Source organism: Platalea leucorodia (assembly GCF_965183815.1).
Source record: "Platalea leucorodia genome assembly, chromosome: 2".
Lineage (NCBI taxonomy): Eukaryota > Metazoa > Chordata > Aves > Pelecaniformes > Threskiornithidae > Platalea > Platalea leucorodia.
In genome coordinates this window covers 17,572,689-17,587,357 of record NC_138824.1, presented here as the reverse complement: position 1 = coordinate 17,587,357, position 14,669 = coordinate 17,572,689, and the positions used below count along the sequence as shown (strand labels likewise).

The following is a 14,669-nucleotide window of genomic DNA, read 5'->3' as shown; positions in this document are numbered from 1 at the left end:
AGGGTTTATTTAAATGCACATTCAAGGAAAAGTAAGTTTTTCAAATCATCACAGTCTCTCAGCCAAGTAGTTTATATTGCATAAAGTTATGTAAATAATGAAGATTAGCCGAGGTGAATATTTCCAAAATAAGAAAGACTTTACTGAGATACTCAGGCCTCAGGGGCTAATTTTCCTTTTCTTTTCTCCTGATCAAAAATACTGCTACTGCTGATAATAAAAATTATGACCTAATCTTTGTAACAAAGTGCTTTGGGGAACAGTGAGAAGCTTGGAGGCTGCAGCAGTGTTTTATTAGGATATTTGCTTGCAACAGTAAATAAACTAATATTTTGATCCTCTTGGGGTAAGAGGAGATGACAATGCCTCATATTTCTAGCAAGTATATTCTTGATTAGTAAGACAGCTCAGTTTGTAATACTGCTATGGAGGAGTGAAAGGCACAAGAGGGTGAGGAATTGGTTGTCATCTTCCTGTTGTTTCCATTTTGGAAAATGCCATCTCTGCTTTATGTTAGTGACCATTCCCTATGCTCCTTCAGGATTTAGTTTAGTCCTGCCCTAAAGGACAAACTCTGTTCTCTTGTGCGCTCTAAGATGGCAACATTTCCCAGCAGAGGTACCACATTTATACAAGTTTTCAGTAGTGTCTGTGATTGCTGTGTTTCAGTAGCGTCTGTGACTTGACAATTCAAAAGCTTCTGTAAATAATGAAGATTACTTTTTGGAATATTCCAATTTTGTGAACTGATTAACTGTTTCAGTGAATTACTGTGCATCTTTCCTGAGTGGTAATGTTGTAGCTCTGATAGCTTAAGGATATAAAGGATATACCAATTGTGGGAAGAGGCTATATTTTTATTTAGACCTACTGATGCAATTGAAGAAAGGCGAAGATGTTCTTTTCAAATGAAGCAACAAGCCCAATTGTTTCAGATGTGCTTAGCTTGATTCATAATTCTTCAAACTTGTTGAAATTATTAGGATTTGAATTTTATAGTTGATCTTTCTCACTAGGTTAATATTTATTTTCAATATGTTTGTTTCCAGGTTCCTACTCATGTAGATAAAGAAAGAGTAAGGTATTTTCAGGATGATGATACTATGAACCTGCAGGATTTGGTCAAAAATGAGAAGATGAGAACAGCAGAGGATCAAAACTCACTGTTCATGCGTATGGCATCAAAGGTAAGGTGTCATGTGTATGGCTTCTTAATTAAGCATTTTATTATTACAAATACCAGGGAGGACATGAGGCCTCAGCGCTCTAGGTATGTTGCTTTTGGTTGAGAATTCTGATTGTCTTGAATAATAAAGTCTGTTGTAAGATGATCCTGGTAGATGTTATCAAAATGATAGAAACCTGCATGCATGCAGAAAATGTGGTGCGTTCAGTTCCTTCATAGAGGTGATTGTGCTGTTCCTCTGCCTGTAGAATTTGATGCTTTTGAGGTGAACACTTTTAGAGTCTGTTGTACATTAATAGGTTACTTATGCCCAACAAAGCAGGTTTTCTCCAAATTAGTGACGAATAAAAGCAGCATTTTCTTAGTGTTTAGAATGTCTCTTCCATCTACAAGTTACAAGAATCAATGAGATTTGAAGCAAACTACCTGAAATTCCACCAGGATGTCCTGGATAATGAGATAACTTATGCTTGCAGTCCACACAGATTTATACATTATGGTTTCATGACTGATTCCACTTAAAAGAGCGGCCAGCTCGCAGACAGATACTGCAGTGGAAATGGAATGATTAATTTCTGTCATCCAAACTGAATAATAAAGGATACTTTCTGTGCTTGATGTGGAAGTGTTTGACAGAGATAACTTCCAATAGCTACAACATACAGTTTCTCTAGCATGCTTCAAATTTTACTAGGTTACTGCTCCAGTATTTTGTGCAACACTGTGCAGGTTTTAGAAAAGCTTGTTAGCATGGAATTAGTATCATCACAGACCAAATTTGTTTTTCCATTTATCTAGAAGGCAGACAAGATCCTGGAAAGTAGGTTTCGGTTGGGTTTTTTTTTGTTTGTTTTCTTTTTAAAATTCTCTTTCTTCAGGTGACACTTGAAAGAATTGGAAAAGCCGTAATAATGCCCGGTAGAAAATATTTAACCTGATGCTATAAACCATCTGGCAGGAAGTTCTTCTGGAGAGATTATCAGAACTTTAGAAAGTAGTGTGGTTTATGCATCTTCTCATTCAGCTGCTTCTGGTAGAAGTTCTCATTCTCTCCCACTGGCGTACTCAAAAAAATTATGCCCTTGGGGTCCAGTTAAATAAACATGTCTTGTTGGCTGCTTGTGTATTCATATATTTATTGATTCCAAGTTTCTTCACTTTAAACTGGAAATAACATTCGACTCTTAGAGCATGTTCAGTTATCCTTGGTTTAGTTTTTGTATTTTTGACATTATATTAAGTAATTATTAATGCAATGAAGACTAGAAAACTTGAAGGGAGATCAAAGATTTCTGTATTATTTAGTTTCGTAAGTCTTTAAAGGGAAAATACTGATAATTTTTCTTTGTAATTTATTTTGTTCTGTTCTTTTTTCTATTCAATTTTGAAATGCTGTGAATTTTCCCAGTTCTTGAGGACTAAGACACTTAATGCAAGAGCAGCATATATGAGAGCTTCACTCAGCCCAGTATTGTGTGTCCAACAGTGACTGCTTAGGAGAAAGAGTGTAAGAACAGGTCACATTTCCAATGATGCAGCCTTTATGTACTTTCCTGGCCTTTGGCAATTTGGAAGTTTTTATGGTACCTCCTTACCTGGTATTTCTCTCTGCTTTTGGTTTATGGATAGTTATGTTAATTGGGGATTAGACTGAATACCCCCTCTTCCTTTCTGTGGCTCCTCATCTCCCATTCTATCATCTGTACCTATTGCTAAAAGGCATGAGCTATAATTATTGAATTTGAAGAAAACAGAAAACCAAATCCTGTATGCATAACATCTTTGGTTTAGATTCTTGTACCTGCATCCAGTTCCTCAAAGATTTTAGTTACTTACACCGTAAGGATTTTGGGGGCAATGGTGACATGTGATCCATTTAGGTACAGAAATGGCCTGGCTCGGTATGTAGCTGTTTTAAAAATAAAGATTCTGTAAAAATGAGGGTGAACGTTGGCAAATGAACTTCTGCATCCATATAGTAGAGGAAAATGCAATATAGTGTTTAACTTCCATAAAGAGGCAATGATGAAGAAATGTGGAGTCTTATTTAGTGGGAATTTAAAATGAGTATGTAAAGAGAAAATGCTTGCAGGTTATGAGGGGCTCTTTAGTACTCAGTGCTAATTGCACACATCTGCCACTGGTGAAAACATTCTAAGGGAGTGAACACCCTCCCAAAATGGGATAAAACTTTATTTAATTGCTTTTATTTAAAAATAAATCCAAGGGTGGGTGAACAGAAGAATAAAGAGCTTCCAGAGGTTAAAAGAAAAATCAAATCCAGAACCCAGCCATTATTTAAAAAGTACTTGTCATGTCCAAGTAAGGAGAATGGGAAAGAGCATGAGCCTAGCAGGCTTAGAAGTAAACTTTGATAAGAAAGATTGAAAAATTATCTTGAGGGAATGACTTTAAGTAGTTATTTTGAGTTTGCTAAAAGCATAAAACTAGGAGTTAAACTCATTGGAAGTAAGAATCCTGCAGGAATGTGATGTTGAAAAAACCTGATCAAGGTATAATTAGAGCATTTAGGAAAGATAAGTGCATGCTAGAAGAACTAATGAACTGTTTGCATTAATATCCTCCATAAATGAGGTCAGAGTGATTCTTTTGCATGAGCTATTATTTACAGGGAATAAGTGAAAAACTCTCAAGTTAACAGTGCCAGTAAAATTAATTTTAGCTCAAATTTATAGAAATCCATTATTTTAAAAAGAAACTCGAATTTGAGATGAATAATAACAAATGACTAAAACCGAATGGTCCTCACTTAAGTGGTCTGAAAGAAGTCAGGTGTGACATGCTGAACTATGAACTGCTGAGTGTAATCTTTATTCGTCCTGAGGAACAGAAGAAGGCAAGTGTAATGGCAATCTTTAAAAAGAAAACAGAGGGCAGGAGTAAATGGTTATTTTTTATTCCAAAAGGAGGTTACCAGTGGATTCATCAGGAATCTCTTCTGTTCAACACATACCTAAACCATCTGGAGGAAGGGATACTTTATGACCTGACAATTTGTTATTCTTCTGTAATTATCCAGGACTGTCAAAAATAGAGGTCGCTGTAAATTGTAGAATTTCAAAATACAAAGCTGGGATTTTTCTAACACTGTGAAACTTATATCTGAACTGATTCTTAAGATTCAGTTTAGAGAGTCGCTGGAGAGACGTATATATTTTAGTGGTATGAGTCATCTGTCCTATTTTGAATGCTGTGTGACAGACATTATGGGTATAAAAGGAATTAAGATGTCTGGCTCAGAAACAGGAGATTATGCTATAGACCTCTCAAATAAGGAGAAAGGGATCACAGCATAGGCATTGAGGCAGTAAATTCAGATGAAAGTCAGGGTTGATGAATGCAAAATGATGGTAATCGTGAAGCTGAGTGAACTGGGCATATACCACAACAGGCTGTTACTGCTTCATTCGAGAGTCATTGTGAATCTGCAGACATCGTCTCAGTGCAGGTGGGATTGTGAGAAAAGGGAATTGAGGACTAGTTTAAAACACATAAGGCTACTGTAGTGCACTCGTGGTGCACCCATAGCTTGAATGCTACCCAAGCTCGTAAAGCATGCCCTGTGGTCAAAGCTACAGAATGGTGGCCATTTGAAGGAAACCTAAGTAAGCCAAAATTTCTTCAGCTTGGTCAGGGAAAAAAGGCAGCTGGTAGACTAGAACACACAATTAAGATAAAAGTTTAATAGAAAACAACTGGTTTTGTTTCTCATATGTGAAGTGGTCACAGAGCAAAGTTTAACATGAAGGAGGGGTTGGTTGGTTTGTTTGTTTGTTTGTTTTTTCAGTGGAGAAGGAAATTATAGAACTCGCGCTGAGCATGAGATGCTGTGGAGACCTTAATTGTGAGTGGGAGGAAAAAGGATACAGCACCTTTGTGAAGTACAGTTTCATTGGTAGATATTAAATAGGACGATCTAGGTAGGATTTTGGCTCATGATTTCCACAGTGAAATGCTGAAAGCCTCAAGAGTTTAGCAGAAGCATCAGTTCTACGTGCCTTGTTTATGCTTTTACCCACACGTTTTAGCCATCGCTGGAGATGGATTTTGCAATATAAAGTGACGACACTGGGTTAGAGCAAGCAGCTGAGTTTTAGTATGTTTCATTCTAAAGGTGTCTTTCCTGTGGGGTTTTTTGTTTTGTTTTGTTTAATGATAAAATTTTTTAATAATGTTACAAGAAGGTATTGTGTTTCCTGGCTTATGCAACTGCTTTATTTTAGTTTGGGAAGGCTCTGAAGTTCCTACTGAGTTCAATAAGCTTTGGGTCAGATGCTACGTGCTGTGTTTCTTTTTTGTTACTGGGCAAAGATGCACTACATCACGTTATTTTATTAGAACAAGCTTCTTGAATGAATAGCTAGCTCTCGACTAATCTTTTAAGGTTGAGCCATATTATTTATTTACTAGCTAAGTGTGCTGGAGCATGTGCTCAAGGTAGATGTTTTTGTCAATTACTGTTCAAGAGGTTGTTCTCTTTTGGCTGTACACGGAATCTGTTGCAATGGATTTTTAGTTGTCCAAATTTTAATTCATGGTACTGAAGTTCTCCAGTCCCATGCAATGTCACGTTTAGGTTTTGAAGGTATTTTTGTTTGGCTTTCACAAAAAGAAGCAATCATAGATGCCAGTTCTTCTTCTCTGTTAAAATCTGAAATGCTTTTGATAGTTTCTGTACAGGTGATTCCCAGCTCTTGTCACCACAAAATGTGATGGTCTTCTCCAGATGGTGGTTGTTTCTTGATCCTAAATTAAGAAACTGGCTCCTAGGCATCCTGAGTTTTCCATGTCTTTCCATGTCTGTAGAATGCATTCTTGTTCACAGCATTACAAGATCAGTGTTAGCGCTGAAGTGTTGGAAGCAGTCTGAAAAATTTAGGTGTGATCACAGATATTCTAGATGGTTTCTTCATGTACTTTATAAACCTATACTACAGAGAGTATCTGCATTATGATCTCAGAGTTCAGTGAGACAATCTTCAAAAATCTTGCATCTGAGAGTACTCATCAAGGTGTTTTTACGTCCAGCAGAAAGTCTAGCAACCAAACCTCCTTTTCAGTTTTAGTTTGATAACATAGTACGCAAATTTGACACATACGAATTACTTTCTCTTTGTACCTTCATTTGAGAAGGAAGAAAACATATCTACAAAAATGAATCTGTCATCTTTCAGAAGAGCAGTGGGAGGAAGCTGCTGAAAGTCTATAAATTATATCCTACCTAGGATGAGAGAAGGGAGATCCTACCCCTTAAATTCTGTTGAATAATTTCATTCATCTTATCAGTCTGAACTGCTTTTGTTGAGTGAGTGTTGTGATTTCTCAGGCGTGGCTACTGGGATAGAAGAAGTTATCCACTGCAGACAAAGCATGTGCTCTTAAAGAATGAAATACAGGGTATATTTTTACCAACAGCCTTCCTTTAAGGATCTCTATTGCACAGTTACTTCTCATTACAGTGTTGGTTTTGCTTCCGTAAGTTCTAATGTCAACCCTGATGCCAACATAATTTGCGGGAAAATGGATGTTTGAAGGGTGGCTCATCCTTAGGTTCAGGTGGATGCCTCTTTTCAGCTGAATGAAAAACAAACCAAAATTTGTTTGAATTACCAAAAATAATTTTTTTTTAATCTGTTGCATTTGTTAGTTGTCTTAAAATTACTGGCTGCTCCACAAGTAACAAGAAAAGTTAGACTACAAACTTGAGGAGCTTCTACTGCCATAATATAGCCAAATATGTCTGTGGGGTTTTTTTTGTTTTGAGCTTCTGTCTTATGGTCAGATTATTTTTTTCCGTATTGTCTGTATCTTGTTCAGTCCAGTGAATGTTCAGTGTCTGGCAGCAAGGTGGCTCTCCAGTCCTTACAACTCTTTGGTTATGCAGTGTCATCACCCTTATTGCCACCTTTAATCCAGTGTGAATTTACCAATGTGAACAGAGGAGCCTAAACCCTCCCTTGTCTCCATCACCTCCGTCTTGGGCAGCGTGTTTGCTCCTGCTCCCATGATGTGTTGGACCAGCCAGCAGTGTAATTTCCCATGCAGTTGTGGCTGTGGCCAGCTGTAGTTACTTCTAAGAATGTAGGCTACAGCACTATTATTTTCTTTATGGATTTTCCCAGGGCTTTTATCACTTTCCCAGGCTATGCCAAAAAGAAAACTCCATCTGCACGGCTGCTGAGGATGGAGGAAATGGGCACTGCTCTCACGAATGGGAACAGAATGAGAAAGACAGACTAGCATATTTTACGGCTTTTGCACAGCTGAGTGCTCTGCTCCACCTGAATGTTCCTTTCCTGATATTTAGTGTTTTAATGGTATTTCAAGTGATATACAGGCTTGTTGTTATGAATATGAAGATAATGACATAATTGCAGTTTTGTAAGGGAGCTGGGGATGTTGAAATAGAAAGAAATAATTCATAAAAGGATTTGCTTTCTTAAATGGGGCTTGGAAGAAATGTCAGTATGTAGATCCAAAATCTCTATCTGTGAAACCTCTGTCTAATCCCTTTGGTAAATGAAGGTCTATATGACGTTATCTCATGCCTGACTCCCACTCAGATTCACAGACTAAACATCTGTTGTGGTCAAGCCATAATTGTCCTCACAAGTCTTTTCCCACCTGTAAAGTTTCCTTTTCTCAAGAGCTCCATGAGATCAAGTGGAGGGAATATAGCATCTCCTTGCTATTTGTTTGACTGTTGAGCCTATGTTTTAAATTTAGATGAAAAGCAAATTCAGATTTGTCATTCCCCTCTTGGCCATTCTTTTTCTTCTAGTTGTGGTTCTAATACAGCCCTGTGGTACTTGAGACTCTTATCTCCTGTTACTTTTTGGCTTCTGTTCACAGCAGGTTGATGTGGACATCAGTTATCTCAAACAGTTTGAAATACAGCCACTCCCACAGCTGTCCCATGCATGCTATTATGTCAAACTTAGGAACGCAAGGAAAAAGCCTCAAATCTTTAATTTTCAGTGGCGAAAAAGCTTTTTTTTTTTTTAAAAATAAAAATTAAAAACCCAACACTAATCATTGATGTATGGAAAAAAGCAGGCCATAGAGTCTGATTCTTTCCTAATCACCTAAAGAAAAAAAACCTGTTTGAAGTTACTGTATTTCTACTTTTTTCTTTCTTCAGCTTGGAAAGCAGATTGGGGTCTCCCTGCTACAGAAGCATGACTATAGGATACAAAAAAGTCAACAAATTATTTAAAAAATGATTTTTTTTCCTGCTGGTTTTAGAGTACAAAATATGTGTGAAGTCTTAGGTTTTCACTACTGATTACTTTAAGTACCCTGTCTGTAGTTCCTTCTGCCCTTGACTATTGCAAGTAGTTCAATTTTCCCAAATTCATGTTGTTAAGACTTATGTAATCCTTTCACTTATGTCAATAGATGCTTGTGGATGTCTAGAGACAATTAGTCTCTAGAACATTACCTCAATAGAAATTTCCTTCTGTTTGTATGCATAAATTCTACTAGGGCATTTTTTTTTCTTTTTGATTATGTTTTACTAAAAGAAAGTGAGAAAGATTAAGTTGTATTGTTCATCAGACCATTTAAATTTTGGCCATAAACTCATTTTATTTAAAAATCTCTGCAGCAATCCATAACATGAATTTAAGCAGTGAAAAATACAGAACTATATTAGTAATGCTGACCTTCATTTATGGGTTTAGTAGAGAGGTATGCTGGTATTACAGGTTTGCAAAAAGGAAATTTGCATTTTGCCTTTCCTTGGTTCTGAAGTCTGTAAAATGGAAAATTGCTTTCAGCCTTATCATTTTTACTTGCTGTGCAAACCTACCTGTTGCACATCCTTGCATTTCCATCACCAGAAACCAAAATAATAGTCTATAAACATTTTAAAAGCTTTTTCTTCTCTTTCTTCACATGGTGAAGCCATTCTAGCACAGTATTTAATACACAGGATAAAACTAACAAAGCTCTGGTGCACTGTTGCTTTTTACTTAAAGATCTATGCTGTGCGTGGTTTGCTGGGAAAAAATTAATATGAAAAACCAAGAGAAAATAATTTCAAGCACCTTGTTGCGTGTTCCGCTACATTTCAGTTCAATGCACTAAACAACTCTCTGTGTATATTGTGTGGACACAGAGTTAAAGCTGTTCCTGCCTGTGGAAACAAATCAACAGCAGTGACAGCTGGATTAGGAAAGAAAACCTTGGAACAGGAGGAACTGTGTGGAAGCAGCCCATATTAAATGGCTGCGTAAGCATTTTGCTTTATTCATGAATTATCTTAAAATTACAAGATACGTTGCAAATGAAGACTTGTGCAGGATAGCCTTTTCTAGGCTTTGAAGTTATGGCCAGGGATAGTTGTAAGGTTAAATGCTAATCACACTTTTAATAGCAGAATTCTGTGGCTAAAGGTATTTTGTTTGGCTTACATTTCATTTCATTGACTTGCATATAAAGTTTTATCTGTCCTAATAACTAATTATAGCAAAATCTACGGTTTTCATTTCAAATAACTGAGGCAAAAAGAAGCATGGGTCCCTAACCATTGAGCAGTACTCTGCTGTTTGTTTATTGCTTGACTTCTGCTACTCAAAGGCAATCCTGAACTACCTTGCTCATCAACATGATTCATAATATTTTCCTGTCACTGTCATAGGCCTTAAAAGCAGTCTGTGCATAGATATGTTAAAATCCTTTCGTACTACGTGTTTAACATATTATTTATTTCACTGGGATGATAGGTTTGGGAAATGCCTATATGCTGAATTATATGTTGAACTAAACCTACAAATTCAGATGTCTGTGGTCATAGGGAGACTGGAGTTGTAATAAAATTAACATGATAAAATTCTGCCTTGATTTGGCTTGAGCAAATGCTATTTGAGATCAGAAAGACTGTTTTCTGAGGTGATTTTGTTGTAAACAATAAGTGCTAAATGCTGAATAAATTTAAATGTGATGAGAGGTATTCATATGTCACTCAGGTTTATATTCTAAAATAATAGTTTATTCTTCTTTATTGCAGCTTCCCAAAATATATTATGAGTACAACATTCCACAAATATTAACTCTGTCATTTAAAGTTGAAGACGTCAGTGTTGCCATGACAATTTAAAACCAAACTGATACGTTTTATACAATCTATAGACTTTTTTTCACAAATTTTCCAAGCAGATGCACTTTTACTAGCTTATATGGAAATAACTTTAACTGTGATTGCGTTAGCAAGGAAAAGCAGAAGTTCAATAGTTGCATACAAAATAGAACAAGAAAATAAGCAGAAAAGTATGCGTACAAAAAAGCTGAAAATAACCCACATTAGAAAGATGCAGGTGTATTTTGTTACCGTGCTAATTGCGTTTAATGGAATTTCCTGTTTCATCCTCAAATTTCAGAGGAAATTTGAAGAGGGGGAAAAAGCATACTCAGGGTATTATATAGGAATAATCCTTCGTGATTAGGAGTTCAGTCTCTTGAGGTTTCCTTTCAGTATCACAATGATATTAAATTCTTTAGTAGGGCTTTCTTTCCAGAGGGCGCACCCAAAGAGCAAGTAATAGCAGCAGAGGGAGAGAGAGGAGACGCAACGTGCAGCACGCTTCAGATGGAGTGTGTAGGCAGCCTGCAGTGTATAAGACTCTAGGGGTTTTACTGTAGCAATAAGAAAAACAGAATCAGTTTAAAATTAAGCTATGAGATACAGTTCCATCAATCTGAATACTTGGCAGAAAATGAGGCTGACCCTGGAGTGTACCTGACACAGATCTACAAGAGTTACTTTCAGAGGTAGCCCCGTGCCAAGGTGCCTAATGGCTTCAGTAATGTAAAAAATGAAAAAAGATATCAATTATTTTATGAAAAGAATAATATATAAAGAAATTATTCCTGTAATATATTCATATTATTCATGCTAATTATAATGTTAAGGATTTCATCAGCAAATATAACGTTGTAATTTTTCCCTCTCTCAAATCATTCTCATTTTTGCATAGTCAGATGCTGATCTCTTTCTGGATTCCTGTGCTGAATGGTTAGTGATTTAGTTCCTTGTTTTTTGGGTTTTGGTCACATTTGCACACATTAGATCTGTCTAACTGAGAGCCTTAAGAATGATTTTTATCTGCTCCTGAAAAAAGTTTGGATACCTTCCCTGGCTGCTGTTTAAATGTTTGTGTATTACAGGCCTTTCTTGGCCAGGGCAAGCAAAACTGTGAAGCCGTCCCTCTTGGTTAAACCAAAACTGCATCCTGGGTGTGGAAAATGGATCCCCTGTCAGATGGATGGTAGAAATTTCACAGTTGTACAATTGCACCGCGAGGTGTAGGAGGCTATGTCATTTTGCCTGGTGCTAAGCGTGTTAAAGCCTCCTGTGTATTCTCTGGTTAACTGGTGCTTGCCAAAAGAGAAGGAAAAGTTGGAAAATAAAGGGTGCAGATGAGCCCAGAACAAAAACATGAAATAGCAAAGAGAAGCCAAGGGGCTGTGGAGATGATCAGTCTTATGAGAACATCAGTTTCGGTTAGCTCTTGGTTTTGGCCAGTGTCTGGTAGAAACAAGGACTTCAGGTGCGTTATTTTTATAGATGTCTGAATTTCTTATATTAACTTTAGGCAGTTCAGTGATGGTTTTTTAAGACACCCCAACTTAAAACTGATATATAAAGGTGACTACCTGCTTCTTACCGGTCTCTGTGCAGCACCTGAAATACAGCGAGCACAGCATCCAGCACGGTGAGGGAATTAAATCCACAACCTCCAGGATGCACTGACTTTCAGGTTTAACAGGTGTGATGCTTCAGCTGATGCAGAACAACAGCTTTCCAGCAAATCTAATACATCAGCATAGTTCCTTCTTTGGATTTGTACTAGCTCTGTCCTTTGTATGGAAGAAGATACGTATGAAAGAAATCAGTTTTTAAGTGATTACTTGCTTTCCTTCGAACATTTTGGAGAACACTCTCTTCTTTCAATTCCCCTTTAACTTGTTTGGAGAAATTTTGTTATAGCCAAATAATGCAATTGGCAGAACACACTGGGCATCTTATTGTCAAAGTAAGAGTATAAATTTTTTGAAAGACATTTCCATTTTCTTCCTGAATAACTTTTCAAAAAGGCCAATATTTAGAGTAGCAGTTGAAGAGTACTCTCTAGTCTGCCGTGGTAGCAGCTACATTTTATTTTATTTCAGTTCTGACGCATTTATGTTTGGCATTTGTAGGATTCAAGGGATAATCATATTTAAGGAATTATGCCCTTAAAAAACCCACATTTTTTCTTCATTGCTTCTGGCAAAGAATATGTTAGTGATGTTCATTGCTACTATTCCAATATTGCAGACTAAATGTCTTTCATGGTTTTTTGTTTGTTTTTAAGGCAGAAAACATTGCTGAATGGATTTTCCCACTTACATTCATGTTGTATCTTATTTCAGTAGGAATACACAATTCTTGCTGGATGATATTTTTTCCTCTTTTTAGTTTCTGTACTTCCTGAACTGTTTTGAGGTATGTTGGAAGGACGCTGTGGTAATATGGGAGTTGCAAATAAATTCTTAGTCCTTTCATGACTGTTGTTTTTAGAGGTGAAAATATATCCCATTTTAACACTCTTTTAAAGTCATCTAAGGGATGTGATAAAACACAACAAGAAATGAAGATGCAGGGACAGGGTGGCCATCTATAACTTGGTCTCTTTGTCTCAGAACTGCAATATAATGACACTGTGCATTGATGTGCTGGACTTACGACTTGAATAAAGGTCTCATAAACTTCTCCTTAAAGGTGTGAAAAAGGGGAAAAAAATAACCCCTCATTTTTCCACTTTTTTCTTCTCTGTTTTTCTTCAGCAAGGGAAGGGTATAATGCTTGAAGAGCATCCAGTTGGACTTGAATTATTAGTGACTAGGCTTTTTTTATTGCACAAGCGAGTTGAAATGCTTAAAATAACTTTTTTCTTAGACCCTGCTTATTTCAAGCACTTATCTAATGTCTTTGAAGCTGGGGTGTTGGTTTCTTGAACTGCTTTGCATTCCTTATTATCTTCTGTTATTTGTTAGTATTACAGTGAGATCTATAATTTTGTTGCTGGTAGAGACTCTTTGGTAGAGGTAGTCTGAACCTGATCTGTGAGTACTCGTTCTCTAAATATCCATTTACTAGGGCTTCTCTTCCCAAAAAGCTGCATTGCCACTTACCTTTTCTTGTTCCTTCTCCAAAGTAATCTTAAGTTCATTTTACTTCCTTCCCCAATGTGCTTCATCTAATTCTGTTTACCAACATATATGACATCTTAAACCAGAGTTGCAATGTTGTCTTGCTCCCATGGCCTCTAGCTGTATGAAGAACTCTTCTACGCATCTTTTTATTTCCAGGAAAAATCCAAAATTTTGTTTAAGACTCTCCACTGACTTACTCTAGCCTGATGCACAGACCTTGGGTGGGATCCAGGCTGCGCTAAGAGCCTACGTTGAACGAGTGGTGTATACGCATGATTCCACTTATATATGTAGCCTGTTTAGAAGCGAAGAAGTGAAGGTATTGTTTAATATCACTGTTGGATTTCCAGGAAGCAACTGGGAGAACTTTCTGGTGCAACTGGGAATTTTTTCACCATTCTTCTGGGTGACTCCAACTTTTGCCAGTGGCTGGTTGGTTGGTTTGGTTTTTTCCGTTTCCTTTTTTTTTTTTTTTTTTTTTTTTTTTTTTTTGTTGCATTTGTAGCATGTTTTCTTGAGTCTCTTGAGCTGTACTTGTTTTCATTGACTCCACGCAAGGTCATGTATTGGACTTTATATTGCTTCAGACCTACTCTTAGGTTTAAGTCATTGAATTATGAATATTTTTTCATATTGCATCGAACATAATGCAGAAAAGTACAATTCCTGAAGAACAGCAACCTGATTTCTTTTTGGTCTTATTGAATTACCATTTCAAATGTAGTGATCTTCTGTTGGTCATAACTGTACCAGGAGAAACCAAATCTGGTCTTTAGACAGCACGTACTTTTTTAAGTAAGTTCACTGCTTTTCAGGTGAGCATTCTCTTTTGGGTCCCAGGTGTCTCACTGTATATAGCACTTTATCCACTGTTAAAGACAGACATCATCCTGCCCATTTAATAAGATATATTAATTAATAAGAACATTTATTTCATCACTAGACAGAATTCTTGACTTGTGTTCCTGTGACACAAGGGACTTTCATAAGAGGATCTGTAGAGTATTTTTAAGGTGTTTTGAGAAGTACTACTATTTAAAAGAGATCATGCATAACAAACCAGGAATTTCCATGACTACTTCAAAGTGCAAGCAAAGCAAAATAGTAACGGTATGCTGTGCTGCATGTGATACTCCTGATATCCAAAGTGTTTTGATTTCCATTCTTTTCTTTGTAGTCTGCCAGCTGTCTTGTTTCATCTGTATTTGCATTCTCATGGCAGATTTTTTTTTATTTAAAAAAAAGAAAAGTAAACCTTCACTTT

At 36.7% G+C, this 14,669-nt stretch overlaps 1 protein-coding gene across 3 annotated transcripts in view; it reads left to right on the top strand.

Annotated features, from left to right (window-relative positions):
- The window catches only part of CWF19L2 (CWF19 like cell cycle control factor 2), an 85,167-nt gene that overhangs the window by 56,396 nt on the left and 14,102 nt on the right, over nt 1-14,669 (top strand). For all 3 annotated transcript variants that reach the window (XM_082333460.1, XM_082333461.1, XM_082333462.1), the window contains one exon: nt 1,050-1,187. In XM_082333460.1, the coding sequence (XP_082189586.1) occupies nt 1,050-1,187 (138 nt within the window). The remainder of the gene's footprint in view (nt 1-1,049; nt 1,188-14,669) is intronic.